The following is a 19,516-nucleotide window of genomic DNA, read 5'->3' on the forward strand; positions in this document are numbered from 1 at the left end:
CCATTTTGAATGGGGCCAGGTCCCTTTGGATTGGACAAATCACGGCGTTTTTACTAAAATTGGGAAATTTATGTTGTTTTTGTTTTGCTAAAAAATGCTCCAAAATTGTGAATAAACATGTGTTCAATATTATATTCACTAAGGCTCAATTTATTGAGCAGGATTGGAACTTAATTTAGAGATCTAAATTTTTTTATTGAAACCTTCGATTTGTATTTTTTGGTTCCATTTGGGAAGAAGATATAATTTTTTCCATCAGGAATGAGACCCAATACTGGCCCCGTTTTTGATCGAAAAAATTTACCTTGCGTTATTTAAATTCAGGAGTCACTTGACGAGTTGCTCACAACTTTTAGGGAACATGATTTGCACTCATTCTTCAAATGTATTAAATGTTTTGTAAATTGTTAAAACATCAATTTTGACAACGTTCCATTTTACATGTATTTCTTAAATCAAACCTTACCTGCTGCTGCCTCTGCCACAGGCTGTTTCTGGCGATCAGAGGCGTGCTTCAATAGAATGAACACCGGACAGTCCTGTCGCAAGCAGGTTCTCCAGTGGGTGCTTATCTGCCTTGATGAAGCACAGTGAGCAACTGCAAATAGATATTAGAACTTCATATGAGGTGCTTATTAGTGAAGCAAAAATATCACATATAACCTAAACTACAACCAAAGTTAACAATTTCTTAGCTGGGTCTTGGCTACCGTTTTTTCTTCAACCATCCATTTCAGTCTAAAACGTTTTCTTGAAATTAAAATAAGTGCTGATTGCATAATGGCTAAATGATCATAGATAAGAGACTAACAATTACTAAGTAATTTGACAGTTTCAGTGTGATCATCAATTGTTTGGTGCAATACAGCTGGGATAATACAGTCGAAACTGACCTAACGGCCACCTGAATTTACCGGTCACCTGCAGACAACGGTCAGTCTGGAATCCCCCGACGAAAAACACTCTATATAACACATGAATTTAACGGCCACCTGTCCATAACGGCAAACAGCCACTATATTCCACTCCGAAATTCATGTTTGACCTGAAATCAACCGTCACGCGAGTCGCGAAAATTAAAAACACAGCACATCCTTTGTCCGTCAATTTTGCGGTCTGATAGAGGTAATTGCCTTGAGATTATAAAAGTTTGTGACACGTTCAAAGTAATTATCGCTAATTAAATGACCGCTCATTAGTACATTGTACTTACAACATTGAGTATCGATTTGAAAATTACATTTTCGGATCATTTTTCAAAAGAGCGAATAAATTTTAACAAAATTTTTGCGTCGTTTTCTTTGAATTAGAACGGTACAATTACACCGTACTAACGGTTTATGACAGGGAATCCGCTTTTTAGACTTGTACAGACGTGACGTCAACGGCACGTGACAAGCTTTATTTACTGAATGAACGAGATGCATGAGTAAACAATTATACCAGCGTTGATAAAGTCATTGCTTTAGTTTAACAATATGAAATGAAATCAATCTTTAATATATTATTCTGTATTATTCAATGTACACACGTAAGTAATTTCTGTTATTGTGCTTAGTAAACGGCAATGAGCCTTTGTTTTACACTGTATGCAAACTACTGGGTGGGGTAACGACATAGCAATACTACCAACTGACAAACCATTTTAAAATTATGATCCGAATTCAACGGTCACCTGTGGACAACGGTCACATAAGTCATTTCCATTGACTGACCGCTGTTCTCAGGTTTGACTGTAGCATGTATTTCAAGCTCTTTTGCTGTTACTATGTATGTGCTATCGATCTTATAAATAATTGACAGCTTTGACAAATTTTACGATACATGTTTAATGTCCTCAAATTTGTAGGCAATATGAATTAAAATATTGTATGCTAAAATGCAATCGAAAACGTAACAAGCAATTAGAAATTAAATAAGTTATGAAGACGATTAGTTCCATCCAAACGCATGGTAAATGTTTATACAAATACACTTTCATTTTTATGCGATAATCAGGACACCGCCAGAATGCATATTGTTTGCATGACTGAGTATGATGCAATTATCTTAATGCATTCAATCTAAATTTATTCTCACGTTTCCATTGGTTGTCACAATTAAATCTGAACAATGCCCTATGAAACCACTTTTCCATAATGCATTGAGCATTTTACACTCCGAAAAATGGTGTATGTTTGTTTTTATGAAAGCAAGTATTGGCTTATGGCAACACAACATTGCAATAATTTATGAATGAATGAGCTCAAAATGCAATGCGATTCCATTTATAACGATATCTTGTGGCTTGGACCCCGTCATTCGCGTTATATTGGAGTAACAGCATCTTTGAATTTAATTCCTATAAGTGGGATGAACAACAACATCTCATTCCCAAAATTGTGTACGGAACGCAAGAGGAAAAAACGTCAGCTACCTTGACATGACTTGCCAGCACTACAAGTGGTAATGTGGTTAAGCACATTCTTCATGGTTCTGCAGTGTGGCAGGATGCACGCCTCACCATTGCTCTGCTCACGCCACTTACACTTGTGAGCGTGAATAAGCAAGACCAATTGCTGCTGGATAAGTTTGTGCTTCTCTGGGTCTGCAGAATGGGGCTGGGTCCCTTGTGTCTGGGAGCCAGCAGCTCCCTGAGTACTGGGTACACCAGTGTGGGCTACTGGCTGGTTCTGGGGAATCGGCTGCTGAAAAAAAAAACTTTATTGATGTTTATGCTGTATTTCACTTAAAATGGATAACAGACAACACACAAAAGAAACAAGAGGGCCTGAAAGGCCAAAAGTGGATTACCTGAGATAAAAAGAAATGATCTGTTCTTTGCAGCCCAAGGTACCAATGGAACAAATATTATAACCAAGTTTCATGAAGAATGAACAACAAATGGCCCCTGGCGGCCATGTTTTTCAACAGACCTGAACCATTTTTGAACTCATCCAAGATATTATTGGAACAAATCTTCTGACAAAGTTTAATAAAGATCCGACAATAAACGTGGCCTCTACAGTGTTAACAAGGCAAATATTCATGACGCACAACGGAAGACAGATAATTGACAAAAGGTGATCACAAAAGTTCACCATGAGCAAATAATATTATGCTCATAAAGATTGTCACCATGTTTGAAGATGATATTATTAAAACTAATTGAGTAAACTAAAAAAAAGATATGATAACAACATTTGTACTCAGCAAGTGTCATTCAGATTGAACTAAAAATGTGACTAAAAGTATTCACAAAGTTTCACTATAAACAACTGTAAACATACAAAATCAAAGCGCTGAAGGCACTGCAGTTGTTCGCTCTTTGAACGTATTTAATATTCCTTACAATCACCTGACATGAAGTTCGACTTTTGAACACCAATGCCAATTACTTTTAATTGTCTACAGTGGTGAGATTTTGAAAAAGGGAAAAATGCCATTGATCAACAATCTCTAATAATTTTATGCAGGATTGTCACAAACTCCACTTATGATTTCAAAGATGAAAAAAGAAATTAAACGTATATCTAAGTTGGCGCTAAGGAAAAGTCTGTTAGTCTAACAAAGAATGAACCACACCATAATTCTAATAATAAATGTATTCGTATTAACGAGCTTTGTATTAAATTCTCGATGAAATCAAATTAAACAATATTAAATATTTTAAGCCTGAAATTAAATGCTTCATTTAATGCGTTTCCATTTCATTTTTATTCATTTTCATGTACTGACATTAACGCGTAACTACTCTACTCCACCGTCACCAATATTTTTATGAACGAACCATCTACTGTAATGTTAATTCGTAAATTAACGTATTTTTTCTATAGTTTCAATGGGTCAATACTTTTTTATCCTGAGCATTTATTTCCATTTATATTTTTCACCCTAAAATACTTAATGTTCTGAATTCCACGTCAATATTGAGTTACAGCACCTGGTCTGTTGCAACATGCACACTTTTCATGCCAATCGGGAACCCTCGGACGATTCCGCCATCTTTGTCCAGGGCCCTCAATCTGTCAAATCCACGGCCGAAATTCGGCCGCATACCCCCCCCCCCTGAAAAGTATACTTTTTCCCCTTTTTATAGATAGATGTCTCATGATTATTATATCTCAATTCTATTTTAATTGAATCTTTTCAGACATACTAAATTATGAAATAAGCAATGAATATAGTGCAAACATGTACAAATGTAATAATTAGAGAGTAACTCAAAAATCCCCCAAAAAGGGAAACACCGCAAAAATTTCCCCTGCTATGGGTAGCGACCTGCTTCCCCTAAAATGGATTGAGGGCCCTGTTGTCAGAATACCTGATATGTGGCTTGTCAAATTCACCTCTGCCGCCCGGGTATTCGCGAACAAAATAATTTTGGTCCAAATAGACCAATGCATTGTGGCAAATGACACGTTAATGTGCACTGGTAGACAATTTAACGACAAATCATGTCTGGTTGGCCTTAAAAGGACAAGGTTACTCTGCAAAGGGAGTGCTGAAAACTAAAGAAGATCTTCTTCCCGCTCCTTGCGCGCTCCGCTGCTTGTATGGCCTCTAGAATCCACAAGTGTCGACCCGAACCATAGAACGGGTTCCTCAGCACGTTGAGCGTACTGGGTACCGCCGACCTTCGACACTTCCATTATCTACATAGGGTCATCGCCTCGAAAAATCCTGGCCTGTTTCTCTGCCACGCTCATCCTCTACGCTGCCAGTTTCTCTGTACCCGTCCCTCTTCCGGCGATGTAGTGAAACCATTTTTTCCTACGGACAATTACCATTCCCTTTAGCGATACTTCCAAATTCTGGGATTCAGCGAAGTCAGAAGGAGAGGACGTCCGGGTCGAGGGATGACGGTACTCGCTTGATTATCAGAGTCGCCCTTCAAGAAGATCTTCTACGAGCGACTCTCCCCCCGATCGCGACATGCATTTGACTTTTCGATAGGATATTAAAGTCAAACTGTGTTATTTATAGCGAACTAGCAAATTTCGGTAGCATTTCAGTCTTTCAAGAACGACTGCCATACAGATTGAAGATTACGGCAAGCATTTGTGGTAAGATAATGAGACAGTTTCCGTATTATCATGACACTATATTTTTGTAGTCTTTGTGTCTCATCTTTTAAACAATACTGTGTTATCAACGTTTATCGATAGTCCATTGTGTATTTCCGAGTCAAAATGCAAAGTATTATTTAAACATATATCAAACACACAATAATATCAAAAATGATCAATCCAAGAAGTTTTGCTGTTTTCTGTTGAGTTTTAGCGAAAGTTGATAAATAATTTCAGATTGTCACGAATTTCCCCCAATGAACTGCGTTTTACTTATCATTATAAAAAAATAATGAAATGGAATTCATATGAATATTAAAATAAAATGTTTTTCTTTAAATATTTTTTTACTTTTCTGTTTTCTTCCGTTTATCTGATAAAGAATCGGCCGATATTAATTAAGGTTGGTAACTAATAACCTCATCTGCACACGTGAATGTGTGAATTTGAAAGTTCATTTAGAAGTCCTGTTCCAGATTTCCCAGCCATATAAGATCCCCACCCCCCCCGCAGTTTTACAAGAAATCAGTCAATCGCTATCAACGAAGTTACGCAATAAACAAGCGTAACCTTATACTATTGGGTTGTTATCACCCGTGCAATTGGACTTTCCCCACAACACTTGTTTATTTTTGCCCGTATCTATTAATAGATTATTGTTATATTTACTTGTTTTTTTTTATATTCGGTTTTAGTGATTATGAAGCATTTTTGTTGTTGTCTATCGTATCCCTGTAGTTATTGTTGAACTCATGTTCATCGTTTTATAAATTGAGAACTGTGAATATAAACCTTATACTATTGCGTTGTTTTCCCGAATCTTTTGATAGCCTCTGATTATCAATGACCTATACTGCGGCATTAAGACGCAGCAGAGAGTGGACTATTTTAATCATTCATAAACAATCTCTTCCGCGACACGTATAATACAAACATTGTTTATTGCTTCTTTTCTATATAAGCTCCGTTAAAAAATATTCCATTTAACACGATATTCACAAAATGTTTCCATTTGTGAATGAATACAGTTGAACAACTTTCGGCAACGACATTAGCTGTTCGCTATGCGAACAACTAAAAAATACCACCCCCTGAGAGCCTTGTTTTTAAACAAACATGAACTATTTTCAGACTCACCTTGCAATTATATTTTCGATTAAAAAATCAATAAATCCATTTTAAAACACACATCTTTGATAATCACACGACACAATTCAGACCTCATCAATAAACTGTGTGCCTCAAAAATTATATCTTCCCTTACCTATGGTGCCACACATCAAAGTAATAGCACAACAAGGTATCAAGTTGCTGATCTAAAAATAGAACAAGGTTCACTCAGAGATGTGTATTAATTTGTGCTCTTAAGGCAGCTGATAAGGGTCAGTTGGAGTAATTAAGTGTGCATTAATGATTGGAATTCAAACATTTACATGTAAAGCTATGAACAGTTTTTTCTCCCTTAAGTAATTTTCTGTATAATAAATATTAATACATTAAACTTCGAGAATATTTAACTAGAGTGTAAACAAGGTTTTACTATAGCCATATAAATAAAAATGCCCTGCCCCCTGGTGGCTATGTTTTTCAACCAACCCAAACCATTTTCAAACTCGTCCAAGATATAATTAGGATGAATCTTCTGACAATGTTTCATGAAGATCCAACAATAAATGTGGCCTCTAAGAGTGTTAACAAGGTTTTGAAAAAGCCATCTATAGCCATATAAAGAAAAATGCCCATCCCCTGGAGGACATGTTTTCAAGCAACCGGAACCATTTTCAAACTCGTCCAAGATATCACGGGGGCAAATCTTGAGACCAAGTTTCATGATGATTGGACAATAAATGTGGCCTCTATAGTGTTAACAAGGTTTTACTATAGCCATATAAGGAAAAACGCCCGCCCCCTGGCGGCCATGCTTTTCAACCAACTGGCATCATTTTCGAACTCGTCCAACATATTATTGGGATGAATCTGCTTATCAAGTTTCATGAAGATTTGACAATAAATGTGGCCAAGATATCATTGGGACAAATCTTCTTACCAAGTTTCATGATGATCGGACAATAAATGTGGCCTCTAGAGTGTTTACAAGGTTTTACTATAGCTATATAAGAAAAAATGCACAGCCCCCTTGGCGGCCATGTTTTTCCACCAGCCGGAACCATTTTTAAACTCATCCAAGATATTATTCGGACAAATCTTCTGACTAAGTTTCATGAAGATCGGACAATAAATGCGTCCTCTAAAGTGTTAACAATGTTTTACTAAAGCAATATATGGCCATATAAAGAAAAAATACCCCGCCCCCTGGCGGTCATGTTTTTAAAGCAACCGGAACCATTTTCAAACTCGTCCAAGATATCACGGGGGCAAATCTTGAGACCAAGTTTCATGATGATTGGACAATAAATGTGGCCTCTATAGTGTTAACAAGGTTTTACTATAGCCATATAAGGAAAAACGCCCGCCCCCTGGCGGCCATGCTTTTCAACCAACTGGCATCATTTTCGAACTCGTCCAACATATTATTGGGATGAATCTGCTTATCAAGTTTCATGAAGATTTGACAATAAATGTGGCCTCTAGAGTGTTACTACGTTTTACGATAGGCATATAAGGAGAAATGCCCCGCCCCTTGGCAGCCATGTTTTTCAGACGTAACCATTTTCGAACTCATTCAAGATATCATTGAGACCAATCTTCTGACCAAATTTCATGAAGACTGGACAATAAATGTGGCCAATAGAGTGTTAACAAGGCAAATGCTGACGCTGCACAACGGACGACGGACAAAAGGCGATCACAAAAGCTCACCATGAGAACATTGTACTCAGGTGAGTTAAAAATATAAAATATCATTTTCTATGATCACTCATGAATTAAAATCGATATTCCACCAAATCCAACTAGAGCTTTGTCACAGATGTGACGAATACCCCCACATGCGGCATTGAAAAAGAATATTTTGCATGTTGTCTTAAAAAAAGCAGATGCCATGCTCAATGTTTAAAACGCACTAATTGACCCCATGACCTAGTTTGTGACCCAGCATGGCCCATGTTCGAACTTGACCTACACATCATCTAGATACAAGTTCGGTGAAGCTGTGATGAAAACTACTTGAATTAGTAAGCGGACACCATGCTCTATGTTTAAAACGCACTAAGTGAGACCGTGACCTAGTTTATGACACGGCATGACCCATATTCGAGCTTGACCTACACATCATCTAGATACGACTTCTGAGCAAGTTTGATGAAGATCGGATGAAAAGTAATTGAATTAGAGAGCTGACACCATGCTCAATGTTTAAAACGCACTAAGTGACCCAGTGACCTAGTTTATGACCCGGAATGACCCATATTCGAACTTAACCTAGACATCATCTAGATACAACTTCTAACCAAGTTTGGTAAAGCTGGGATGAAAAGTAATTGAATTAGAGAGCGGACACCATGTTCAATGTTTAAACCGCACAAAGTGATCCCGTGACCTAGTTTTTTACCCGGCATGACCCATATTAAAACTCAACATAGACATCATCTAGATACAACTTCTGACCAAGTTTGGTGAAGATCGGATGAAAACTACTTGAATTAGAAAGCGGACAACATGCTCAATGTTTAAAACGCACTGAGTGACCCCGTGACCAATTTTTGATCCTGCATGACCCATATTATAACTTGACCTAGATGTCATCTAGATACAACTTCGGACCAAGTTTGGTGAACATCGGATGAAAACTACTTAAATTAGAGAGCAGACACCATGCTGAATGTTAAAAAAGCACTAAGTGACCCCGTGACCTAGTTTTTGACCCAGCATGACCCATATTCGAACCTAGACATCATCTAGTCACAACTTCTGACCAAGTTTGGTGAAGATCGGATGAAAACAACTTGAAATAGAGAGCGGACACTTAATACGGACTGACAGACAGACCAACAGACCGACAGACCAACCGACAGACAAGTTCACTCCTATATACCCCCTAAACTTCGTTTGTGGGGGTATAAAAAATATCCTGTATATATTCAGAAACTGCATACGGTTATCAGAATACCAATTTTGAATGCAATTCCCATCCCTACTATACACTAATTAAGAGGCATGTTGAAATAATTTTATAGAATCTGAGATAATGCCCTGAAAACTGACATCATATAATAAAAAAATATGGCAATAAATCTGATTAAGGAAAGTGCAGGGTTATGGTTCTTGTATAGCACTTTTTGTTGATATATAAACATTACTGAAGTTTCATGTTGAAACCTTACATAGCTTATGAGATACCATGTATAGCCTCAAAGGTTACATCAAACAAAAACAACAAAGGGTAATAACTCCTTTTTAATAAAGTGAGGTTTTCAGGTTATTATGCATGGCACTTCTCCTCATTTATATCTATACACTCATGAAGTTTCATGTTGATATCTTATACAGTTTCTGAGATAAAGCCCTAAAAAGTTTGTGACAGACAGACGGACGGACTGAAGAAAAACGCCAATTCTATATCCCTACAACTTTGTATTGATCACTCACGATGTTATCAAGAGTCAGCCCCTCCTCCTCGTCACTAACCACGCCCTCCACCTGGCTCACATCCTGGTATGCGTCGTCACAATGCTCATCATCGTCAAGGAGACACACTCTGCCCGTCTGCTCATCATCCTCATCGCTGTAAGAGCTAACAGCCGCTAGGAAACTGCCGCCAGCCCAGCTGCGTGCTTCATGGCTGCTGAAAAAGTTTAGTTTCAGTTTAGTTTTCAACCCATTTCTTCTTAAAAGCATCAAAAACAGAAGGCTTATTGTAATGACCTTAAGTCTTTTTACTTGGTAGACCCAGTACTTGGGAGTACTTTGTGTCTTTTTAGGAGATCTTAAGAACGCTCCCACAGTGAGGATCAAACCAATGACAGCCCGTTTTCTAAGCTGAAACCATATCCACTACGCCACAGCGAAATAGAACATTGTTATCATAAAATGTGAATCGCTTTTCTTGAAATGCCAGTACATGTATTCTGTTTGTAAACTTTGAAACCCTTCTACACAGTCATTTTTTTGCTGTAAGCTAAAAATGTAAGGAAAAAAATAAACAAGAGGGCCTGAAAGGTCCAAAGTCGCTCACCTGAGATAACAAGATATTATTGGGAAAAATCTTCTGACCAAGTTTCATGAAGATCGGAAAATAAATGTGGCCTCTAGAGTGTTAACAAGGTTTGACTATGGCCATATAAGGAAAAATGCCCCGCCCCCTGGCGGCCATGTTTTCAACCAACCGGCATCCATTTCGAACTCTTCCAAGATATTATTGGGATGAATCTTCTGACCAAGTTCCATGAAGATTGGACAATAAATGTGGACTCTAGAGTGTAAAACATGATTTTACTATACCCATATAAGGAAAAATGCCCCGCCCTTAGCAGCCATGTTTTTCAAGCAAAGGTTACCATTTTTGAACTCATACAAGATATAATTGGGACAAATCTTCTGACCAAGTTTCATACAGATTGGACAGTAAATTTGGCCTCTAGAGTGTAAAACAAGGTTTTACTATAGCCATATAAGGAAAAATCCCCCGCCCCTGGCGGCCATGTTTTTCAACCAACCGGCATCTTTTTCTTTCTCGTCCAAGATATTATTGGGATGAATCTTCTGATCAAGTTTCATGAAGATCAGACAATAAATGTAGCCTCTAGAGTGTTAACAAGATTTTACTATAGCCATATGAGGAAAAATGCCCCACCTCTTGGCAGCCATGTTTTTCAAGCAAACGTAACCATTTTCTAACTCATTCAAGATATCATTGAGACCAATGTTCTGACCAAATTTCATGAAGATTGGACAATAAATGTGGACTCTAGAGAGTTAACAAAGCAAATGTTGACGGCGCACAACGGATGACGCACAATGGACAACGCACGCCGGACAACGCACGCCGGACAAAAGGCGCTCACAAAAGCTCACCATGAGCACAACGTGCTCAGGTGTCTACATGACATAACTTGATGAAAACTATTTTCTTCTTACCAGATAACTTGCACATTCTGAAAACAGGTACTTTAAATGCAAAGATTATTTAAAATCATTTTGAACAATTTTCCAGTCACTGTTAGGCTAATAACAATTGGTTTTGCTTCACATGTTTTTATAACATGTTTACATCAATCAAGCTGAAAACTCTACCTGTCTAATGCACCATTACTGACCTAGTCTGTGAACTGTCACCACTTGTCTGGCTGGACACCAGATCCAGCTCGCTGTCGCTTTGGGGGCTACCATCGAAGGCTGAGTGTGGCTCACTGGAGTCTTGCCTGGACACAGGCGTTACTGGCCTTGCCTTCACCTCTTTAGTTGGTGTTACCTGTGTCTGAGTATAACAGTTGCGCTGCATTCTAGGAAAACTGGGCTAAAAGCAAGTGCCTAAAGTGTTGTCCCACATTTGCGTGTGCAGTCCGCACTGGCTTATCAGAGACGACACTTTCTGCTGTTATGGATTTTTTTATATAGTAAGTCTCTTCTAAAGTGAAAATCCATTTTAGGCGGAAAGTGTCGTCCTTGATTCGCATGTGTGCACTGCAACAGCTAATCTGGGATGGCACTTTACGCATTAAGCCCATTTTCCCAGAATGAAGTGCAATTAAACTTCTTAGGTTTAATTCAAAATTTCATACTTTTTGCATATCTCCCCAACTCCCATACCTCATGTGTTACATAACTGTGCAGTTACAGTGCAACTATCTTTATGTTATCAATACATAGATGCAATGGAAATATAGCAGAAAACCCTTAATATGACAGCCAAAATACGTTATACATAATGACGAAATATCAGGACTTAAATGAGGCTGATTTTATAGCCATTATTGGGTAACATTCCAATTGCTAAACATTATAATTTCTTTCCAAAACTCCATCCCAAAAATTCCCAATTGATGGTTAACCTTTTAAATATCTTGGAAGTAAAGACTATTAACATTGCTGTTACAAGTCTACTGATATGTTTTTGTTAACTTGACTGTAATTTTATGTATCAATATTAATAATTCCTCTGATTTTATTAGTCACACTTTCATCCAAAATAAGGTGAATTTAAGGTATAATCTATAATTTCTAGCCTATAACAGTGGTGAAAAAAGACTTGATATTTCTATCAAGATACACTAAAATACTACATAAAAAGGGAGTACATTACATTGAGTGGGTTACTCCATGGAGGGGCCAGACATCCTATACCCTTTCCCACTCAGAAGCAAAGTGAAAATGGCTATGCGCAAACAGCATAAAGCCAGAACAGCCTGCGAGTAACTCGCAGTCTGTTCAGGTTTTATGCTGTTTGCTGCTCATCAGTATCCAAGGGATGGAAATGAAGCCTTTAAAACTTTAATTTAGTAAGAAAGTTATTTAATTAAATTTAACTTTGTATTGGACTACAAATGTGTCAAAATACGTTTCTAAGTGGGAAAGGATTAAACTAGGCCTTGACCAAAACAAAACATGTGGGCTCATACACACCTCCTCCTGACCAATGGTCTTCGCTGATTGGCGCGTGCTGCGTCTGGTCGCGACCACAAGCGGTGTGCTAGCCTGGGATCGGCCCTGCCCTCGACCCCGGGTCTGTTTCGTACTAGACGGGCTACCCTGTGAGGAGCTGGCGGCAGTTTTCTGTTGCTTGGCTGGGGACCCGAAGTCTAAGCTCTCCACATCACTTGTAGACACTGTAATATCAGGTATTTCAGTAAACAGCAGGGCCCCTATTCAACAAAGTATTCTTAGACTTAGGAATAAAGAAAAGTCTTAGAACCAAGAAAAATACCTCAAATTTTGCATATATGCAGGCTAAAAATAGTGCTTATATCATTAACATATTGTTCTTAGGTAGCACACCAAGGAAGGAAGCAGAATATTCTAATTGGCCACGGTGAAAAAGTGAAATATAGGGAAAGGGTAGGTTGCAATTTCAAATTTGAGGGTAATAGGTCTTATTGTACCCCCAAATTGCATTAAATCCTAAGAATATGACCATTTTCAAATGCGAAACTGGACAACTGCGGTAGGCATATTGGATTTTGGGTTACTTTTAAGCTGGAATCACTAGTAGGGTCGACCTGTGAATTATTGCGCAAAAACCACTAGGAAACATGCTATTTATTCATGGTTTGATGGGTTGTGCTATGTTTTGCGTGTAAAAATATCATTCCAAAAGCAGGCTATCATTACGTTTCATTCGTCCCTAGTCACTTTCGTACATGGTAAAACGTTGATTTTGAAGCCTCTGTTTGCGGCCTTGCCATTCTTTCATTTTTAGTCCCCTACCGGTTTCACCGGAGGGGACTTATGGTTTTGTATCCGTCCGTCCGTCAGTCCGTCACACATTTCTGGATATTGCGATAACTCTAAAAGTTCTTAATATTTTTTTATGAAACTTGGAATTTGGATAGATGGCAATATGGACATTATGCACGTCATTTCTTTTTGTTCCTACGTCAAAAATTGTGGTTGCTATGGCAACAAACAGACTAGAAATACTGCTGATTTTTTTTTCTGGATCCTGCGATAACTCTAAAAGTTCTTAATATTTTTTCATAAAACTTGGAATAAAGATAGATGGCAATATGGAAAACATGCACGTCATTTCATTTTGTTCCTACGTCAAAAATTGTGGTTGCAATGGCAACAAATAGACCAGAAATACTGCTGAAAATGGTGTGTTTTTCTTGATCCTGCGATAACTCTAAAAGTTCTTAATATTTTTTCATGAAACTTGAAACACGGATAGATGGTAATATGGACATTATGCATGTCATTTCATTTTGTTCCTACATCAAAAATTGTGGTTGCTATAGCAAGAAATAGACTAGAAATACTGTTGAAAATGGTGTTTTTTTCTGGATCCTGCGATAACTTAAAAAGTTCTGAATATTTTTTCATGAAACTTGAAACATGGATAGATGGCAATATGGACATTATGCACGTCATTTCATTTTGTTCCTACGCAGGGGTTTTTTACCTTATATAACAGACGCCGAATATCGGCGTCTTCCCCAAGCAATCTAGGCTACTTTTTCCCCCTTTCCGGACCGAAAAATTCCCCAAGCGGAAGCTTTTCCCCTCCATAAAACAGTTCAAAACGATTGAATTTTACAACAAATTCGCTCGAAATCGTACAAAACAACGTTTGGTACCCGTCCAATTATGGTTCCCAACCCGTACACGCCGTTCTGTACTGTATAAATGTTACGACAATGATTACCTCCCTTGGCCGATTTACGATAACTGTCAATTCGCTTTACGTTAAATGTCACCAAAAAAGGCAAAATGTCGCATAACTGGTGAAATTACCGCAAAAAGCCCCACAAAATTGCGAATAACACGGTTATTTCAGCTTTCTTTACAAAAGTAAGTCCACTGCAGCAGTCTGTGGCTAGATTGAACTTTACCGGTACGCAGTTGTTTACCACTATCGACAAAGCGGGTGTTTGGGGGCGGTAGCCCCCGATACTAAGGAAATATATAGGATAAAAAGGATTATAAGGTGTTGCGTTAGTTGTTATGTGTTAGGTGTTAAGGGTTAGGGTACGCTGTTTGATGTTAAGTGTTGCGTACTGGTAAAGTTCAATCTTCCCCAGTCTGTTCCTGAACGGTCTGAAACTGTCACAGCCAGTCCCTATCAAGGTCATCTCAGTCTGGCACAGCCGGCCACAGTAAGTCCCTGTCATGAGGTGATCACTTTGACAAAGTCAGTCATTGTCTGTCCCAGCCAAGACGATCAAGGGAAATGCCTCTGTGAAATTGTGTAATAACATGTAAATTAACCACAAATATTGATGTATGAAGAAAATAACAGTCTTTTTTGTTTTTTTAACCCAATTAACAGTAAAACTAAGACCTAATAAATGATTTATTTGATTAATACACTTACGGTAATGCACTTTTGGTAAATACTCTTTTTTTAAACCATGTACGAAAGTTTATCATTCATTTAAACACAAAGAACATGTGACAACATTTCCAAAACAAAATACTACTGAATGTTCAAACCTCTAGGTTTTCTCTTCTGAGTTGCTCGTGTTCTGAGCGTGCCCAGTGCCCTGGTTCCCACTGCCTGGCCCTCACTGTCCCCACCTCCTGGTTCCCGGCTATAAATGTTCTGCCATCCAACATCGCTCCCTTTAGATGGTTTGCAGCAGGACTCCAGCAATGCATTCAGCCTTGCTTGTGTCTAAAAGATGGAGAAGGTGACTACTAGTACTGTCACATATGGGCATAGTTAAAAAGGTCTTGCGATTGTTAACACATGTAATTTTCAGGAAAAAACTAAAGCTTTGTCACAGACGTGATGAATACCCCCACATGCCACATTAACACAAAATATTTTGCATGTTGTCTTGTTTAAAACGCACTAAGTGACCCCGTGACCTAGTTTTTTACCCGACATGGCCCATGTTCGAACTTGACCTACACATCATCTAGATACAACTTCTGACCAAATGTGATGAAGATTGGATGAAAACTACTTGAATTAAAGAGCGGACACCATGCTGAATGTTTAAAACCGCACTAAGTGACCCCGTGACCTAGTTTTTGGCCCGGCATTACCCAAGTTCGAACTTGGCCTAAAGATCATCTAGATAAAACTTCTGACCAAGTTTCGTCAAGATTGGATGAAAGCTACTTGAATTAGAGAGCGGACAACATGCTGAATGTTTGAAACGCACTAAGTGACCCCGTGACCTAGTTTTTGACCCGGCAAGGCCCATCTTCGAACTTGGCCTAGACATTATCTAGATACAACTTTTGACCAAGTTTGGTGAAGATCGGATGAAAACTACTTGAATTAGAGAGCGGACACGGTTCACTCCTATATACCCTCCTAAACTTTGTTTGTGGGGGTATAATAATATAAACTGTTTATCATTGAATGTGTGAACAGGTAAAGGTAACAAATGCCATTCAGAATTCTTAAGAGATTATCTTTTAACTCTTGTATTCAGTGATGTTAAAACAGTATTTTGCATATTCTTTTTTGTTAAGGGAATAGATGTATTAATAGAAGATTTTACTATTGCCATATGAGGAAAAATTCCCCATCACTGGCGGCCATGCTTTTCAACAGACCAGAACCATTTTTAAAGCAATCCAAGATATAATTACAAAACATGTTCAGACCATGTTCAATAATGACTGGACTATAAATGTGACTTTTAGAGTGTTAACAAGGCTTTACTATAGCGATATAAGGAAAAAAGCCCCACTCCTAGCAGCCATGTTTTTAAAAAAACTGGAACCCTTTTCAAACTCAGCCAACATATTATTAGAACAAATGTTCGCAGCAAGTTTCATTAAGATTGGACAATAAATGCGATTTCTAGAGTGTTAACAAGGCCCCGCCCCCTGGCGGCAATGTTTTTCAACCAAACAAAACTATTTTCGAACCCGTCCAAGATATCATTAAGACAAATCCGACAATAAATGCGGTCTCTAGAGTGTTAACAAAGTTAACTATAGCCATATAAGGAAAAATGCCTTGCCCCCTGGCAGCCATGTTCGTCAACCAACCAAAACCATTTTCCAACATATCTATGATATAATTGGAACAAATATTCTAACCAAGTTTCATGAAGATTGGACAATTAATATGGGCTCTACAGTGTAAACAAGGCTTTACCATAAAATCAGAACCATTTTCAAACTCGTCCAAGATATCATTGGGACAAATCTTCTGACCAAGTTTCATGAAGATCGGACATTAAATGAGGCCTCTAGAGTGTTAACAAGGCAAATGTTGACGCTGCACGACAGACAAAAGATGATCACAATAGCTCACCATGAGCACATAGTGCTCAGGTGAGCTGCATTAGCAGAATCACAGTGCCAGACAATCAAAAGGTAGTAACAGCAAAATGTCCAACTATCTCAATCAACACATTTTTCCCAATTACTGTTACCAGGCAAAATGGGAAAAATGAGCGTGAAAACCCCTGAAATTGGAAAAAATCGCGACATGAAATCTTCAGATTGGGAATTATGAGCCTTTTTTATTGCTTGGTACTCAATTCCACAAACCCATCTTAGTTTTATTTAACATGCCTTTTTATCAAATTGTCAGATTCAGTGCTCATTTAATTTGTTCACCTGCAGATAATGCATTTTTTTAAAGAAATTGAGGAAACTTTCCTTAATTTTGGGAATTTTTAAGACGGCAATGGGGAATTTTGTACTTATCTCTCAATTGGGAAAGTGCTTTCTTTGGGTACTCAATACAGAAGGAAAACAAATTGCTGTCAATAATGACCTCTGCCAAAGACGCATCGCTTGGGGCTTTGACATTAGCATAGGCAGCTTCCGGCTTCAGATACGCTAGTAACTCTGCCACCTCTGTGTACGAGGAGTGGAACGAGTAGCAAGTGCGGTATAAGTTGTATCCTATCTTCTTCACGATCCTGTCAAGAGAGACGTTCTTGAACTGCGTGAAGTACATCGTCGTGGGTAGAATCACTAGAACCTTGTATGCGTCGTGCTGGTCTTTACACAATTTTAAGTAGTCCTCATCACCCAATGTGCACTGTGAATAGATAGTGGAAGGTTCAATATGATCACCCACTATGCAATATTAATAGATGGAGTATGGTTGGTATGTTCACCCACTGTGCACTGTGAATATACCTTACCATGGATTCAAAAGCTTGTCATGGGCACTACCAAATATGCTTGAAAACAAAATCAAAATAGTCAAAAATCTACAAAAATATCTCTGAAACTGATCCATGCTCCTTTATGCTGCCATTTGTCAATATATGGGAAAATTGGTTCGAATAAATTTATTATTCAAGTGGCATAACTCCCTGAAAATGAAATGGAGCTGAACGAGATGACAATGTACATATGCCCGCCCTGTTGGGAAACTGCATTAAAGGTGTCATCCAGTTTGGATCATTAGTTACTTTAAACGGAAACATTAAATTCATTAGACAATCCCATATTACAAATCAAAGGGTAATCACTGATGTCACCATGGCATAGTGTATGTGGTGTCCAACCGGCAATAATGAGTTCATAGGTTTGATCCTTATCTGTGATTACTCTCAAGATTTTCCACACACAATAGCAAGTAACGGTTCAACCCAGAAAACTTACTGGAGCATCTTACTAAGCCTAAGACTTTTGATGCAATCAAGCTAAAATAAATAGACTAAACATTTCAGTATACTTTTATCTAGCTAGAAACCATCATACTTTTTGTTTAAACCTATTTATTTTAGCTTGATTAAATTGAAAGCCTTAGGCTTATTAGAGCGCTCTTAAGTGCATTACCTGGGCCTAGTAGTCACTAGGCGGACACCATATCCATAACACCACGGCAACCTTTTAATAATACTATTTGCAAGATTATTACATGGCGGGGGGTGGGGGTGTAGGGGGCTATCAATTCAGCTGTTTTGTGCTTCAGTATTTTTGTTTGTGTCTGACTCTACATGAAGGGGACACTTACATATTTGTCACAGGCATGTAACTGTGTGCTGCGTCCGTCAGCTGTGAAAAGCCCGTCCATCTCCTGAATGGTGTTATACAGGTCGAACTTCTGCTGCCTCACATGCACCTGTACACAAGGGAAAAACATCATATGATATAACCTAAGAACTATGAATTCATCATGAAATTATTTTCAGAGTTGAACACACAACTCCTGTATCCGTTTATACAGGGATATATCATAACTGACAAGCCCTAACTTGTTCTTTTGGAAGACAAAATATCTGAAAATCTAACAGCCCAGCCCAACTTTTAGTGGCCAATTACATATCAGCAAGAAAGTTATTAGCGTTTATTTGGTATTAATATTCCCTCTATCTCTACTTTACTTGCTGGGAAATTTCTTAGCGCAATAACCTTATTACAGCCTCAAGAAAATTTACGGGCAGTAAAGTCGAGATATAAAGCGTATTTTAATAAAAAATAAACGCCAGTCACCTTTTCACTGATATGGTTGGAAATTGAGCGTCATTTAAATATTAAACAAAATCAATAAAGGGTATAAAACGTCGAAAAATAATTGACTAACACACTTACCCCCTTTGTAATTGATCACCCTGCTGATATACAATTCTGTCATTTTTTTTTAACTATTTAACTGCAGACAAAAAACAAACAACTAAGCCTTGTTCTGGGAAAACTGGGATTCAGGCATATATGTTATGTGTTGTCACAAATTTGCCAATCAGGGACAACACTTTCCACGTACACTAGATTTGTTAATAAGTGGCTTCCTTTAAACGAAAAATACTACAAAAGAGAAAAGTATCGTCCCTGATTAGCATGCGCGGACTGCACTTTACACACATGCATTAAACCCAGTTTTTCGAGACAGAATGTGGCCGCAATTATCTCCGTACATTCCTATTCAGCCTGGTAGCCACATTAGTGAGCAGGGGCTCATGTCCGTACTGGGCCCGCAGGCTCAT

At 38.2% G+C, this 19,516-nt stretch overlaps 1 protein-coding gene across 1 annotated transcript in view; it reads right to left on the reverse strand.

The window, feature by feature from the left end:
* The window catches only part of LOC127831203 (histone acetyltransferase p300-like), a 75,725-nt gene extending 56,209 nt beyond the window's left edge, over positions 1 to 19,516 (reverse strand). Inside the window, exons 1-9 of the mRNA XM_052356194.1 lie at positions 19,448 to 19,516; positions 18,547 to 18,654; positions 17,350 to 17,619; positions 15,096 to 15,276; positions 12,570 to 12,772; positions 11,264 to 11,463; positions 9,597 to 9,792; positions 2,417 to 2,687; positions 467 to 598 (exon numbers count right to left, since the gene is read on the reverse strand). Coding sequence (XP_052212154.1) covers positions 467 to 598; positions 2,417 to 2,687; positions 9,597 to 9,792; positions 11,264 to 11,463; positions 12,570 to 12,772; positions 15,096 to 15,276; positions 17,350 to 17,619; positions 18,547 to 18,654; positions 19,448 to 19,516 — 1,630 coding nt within the window. The remainder of the gene's footprint in view (positions 1 to 466; positions 599 to 2,416; positions 2,688 to 9,596; positions 9,793 to 11,263; positions 11,464 to 12,569; positions 12,773 to 15,095; positions 15,277 to 17,349; positions 17,620 to 18,546; positions 18,655 to 19,447) is intronic.

This window comes from Dreissena polymorpha, chromosome 5 (genome assembly GCF_020536995.1).
Source record: "Dreissena polymorpha isolate Duluth1 chromosome 5, UMN_Dpol_1.0, whole genome shotgun sequence".
NCBI lineage: Eukaryota > Metazoa > Mollusca > Bivalvia > Myida > Dreissenidae > Dreissena > Dreissena polymorpha.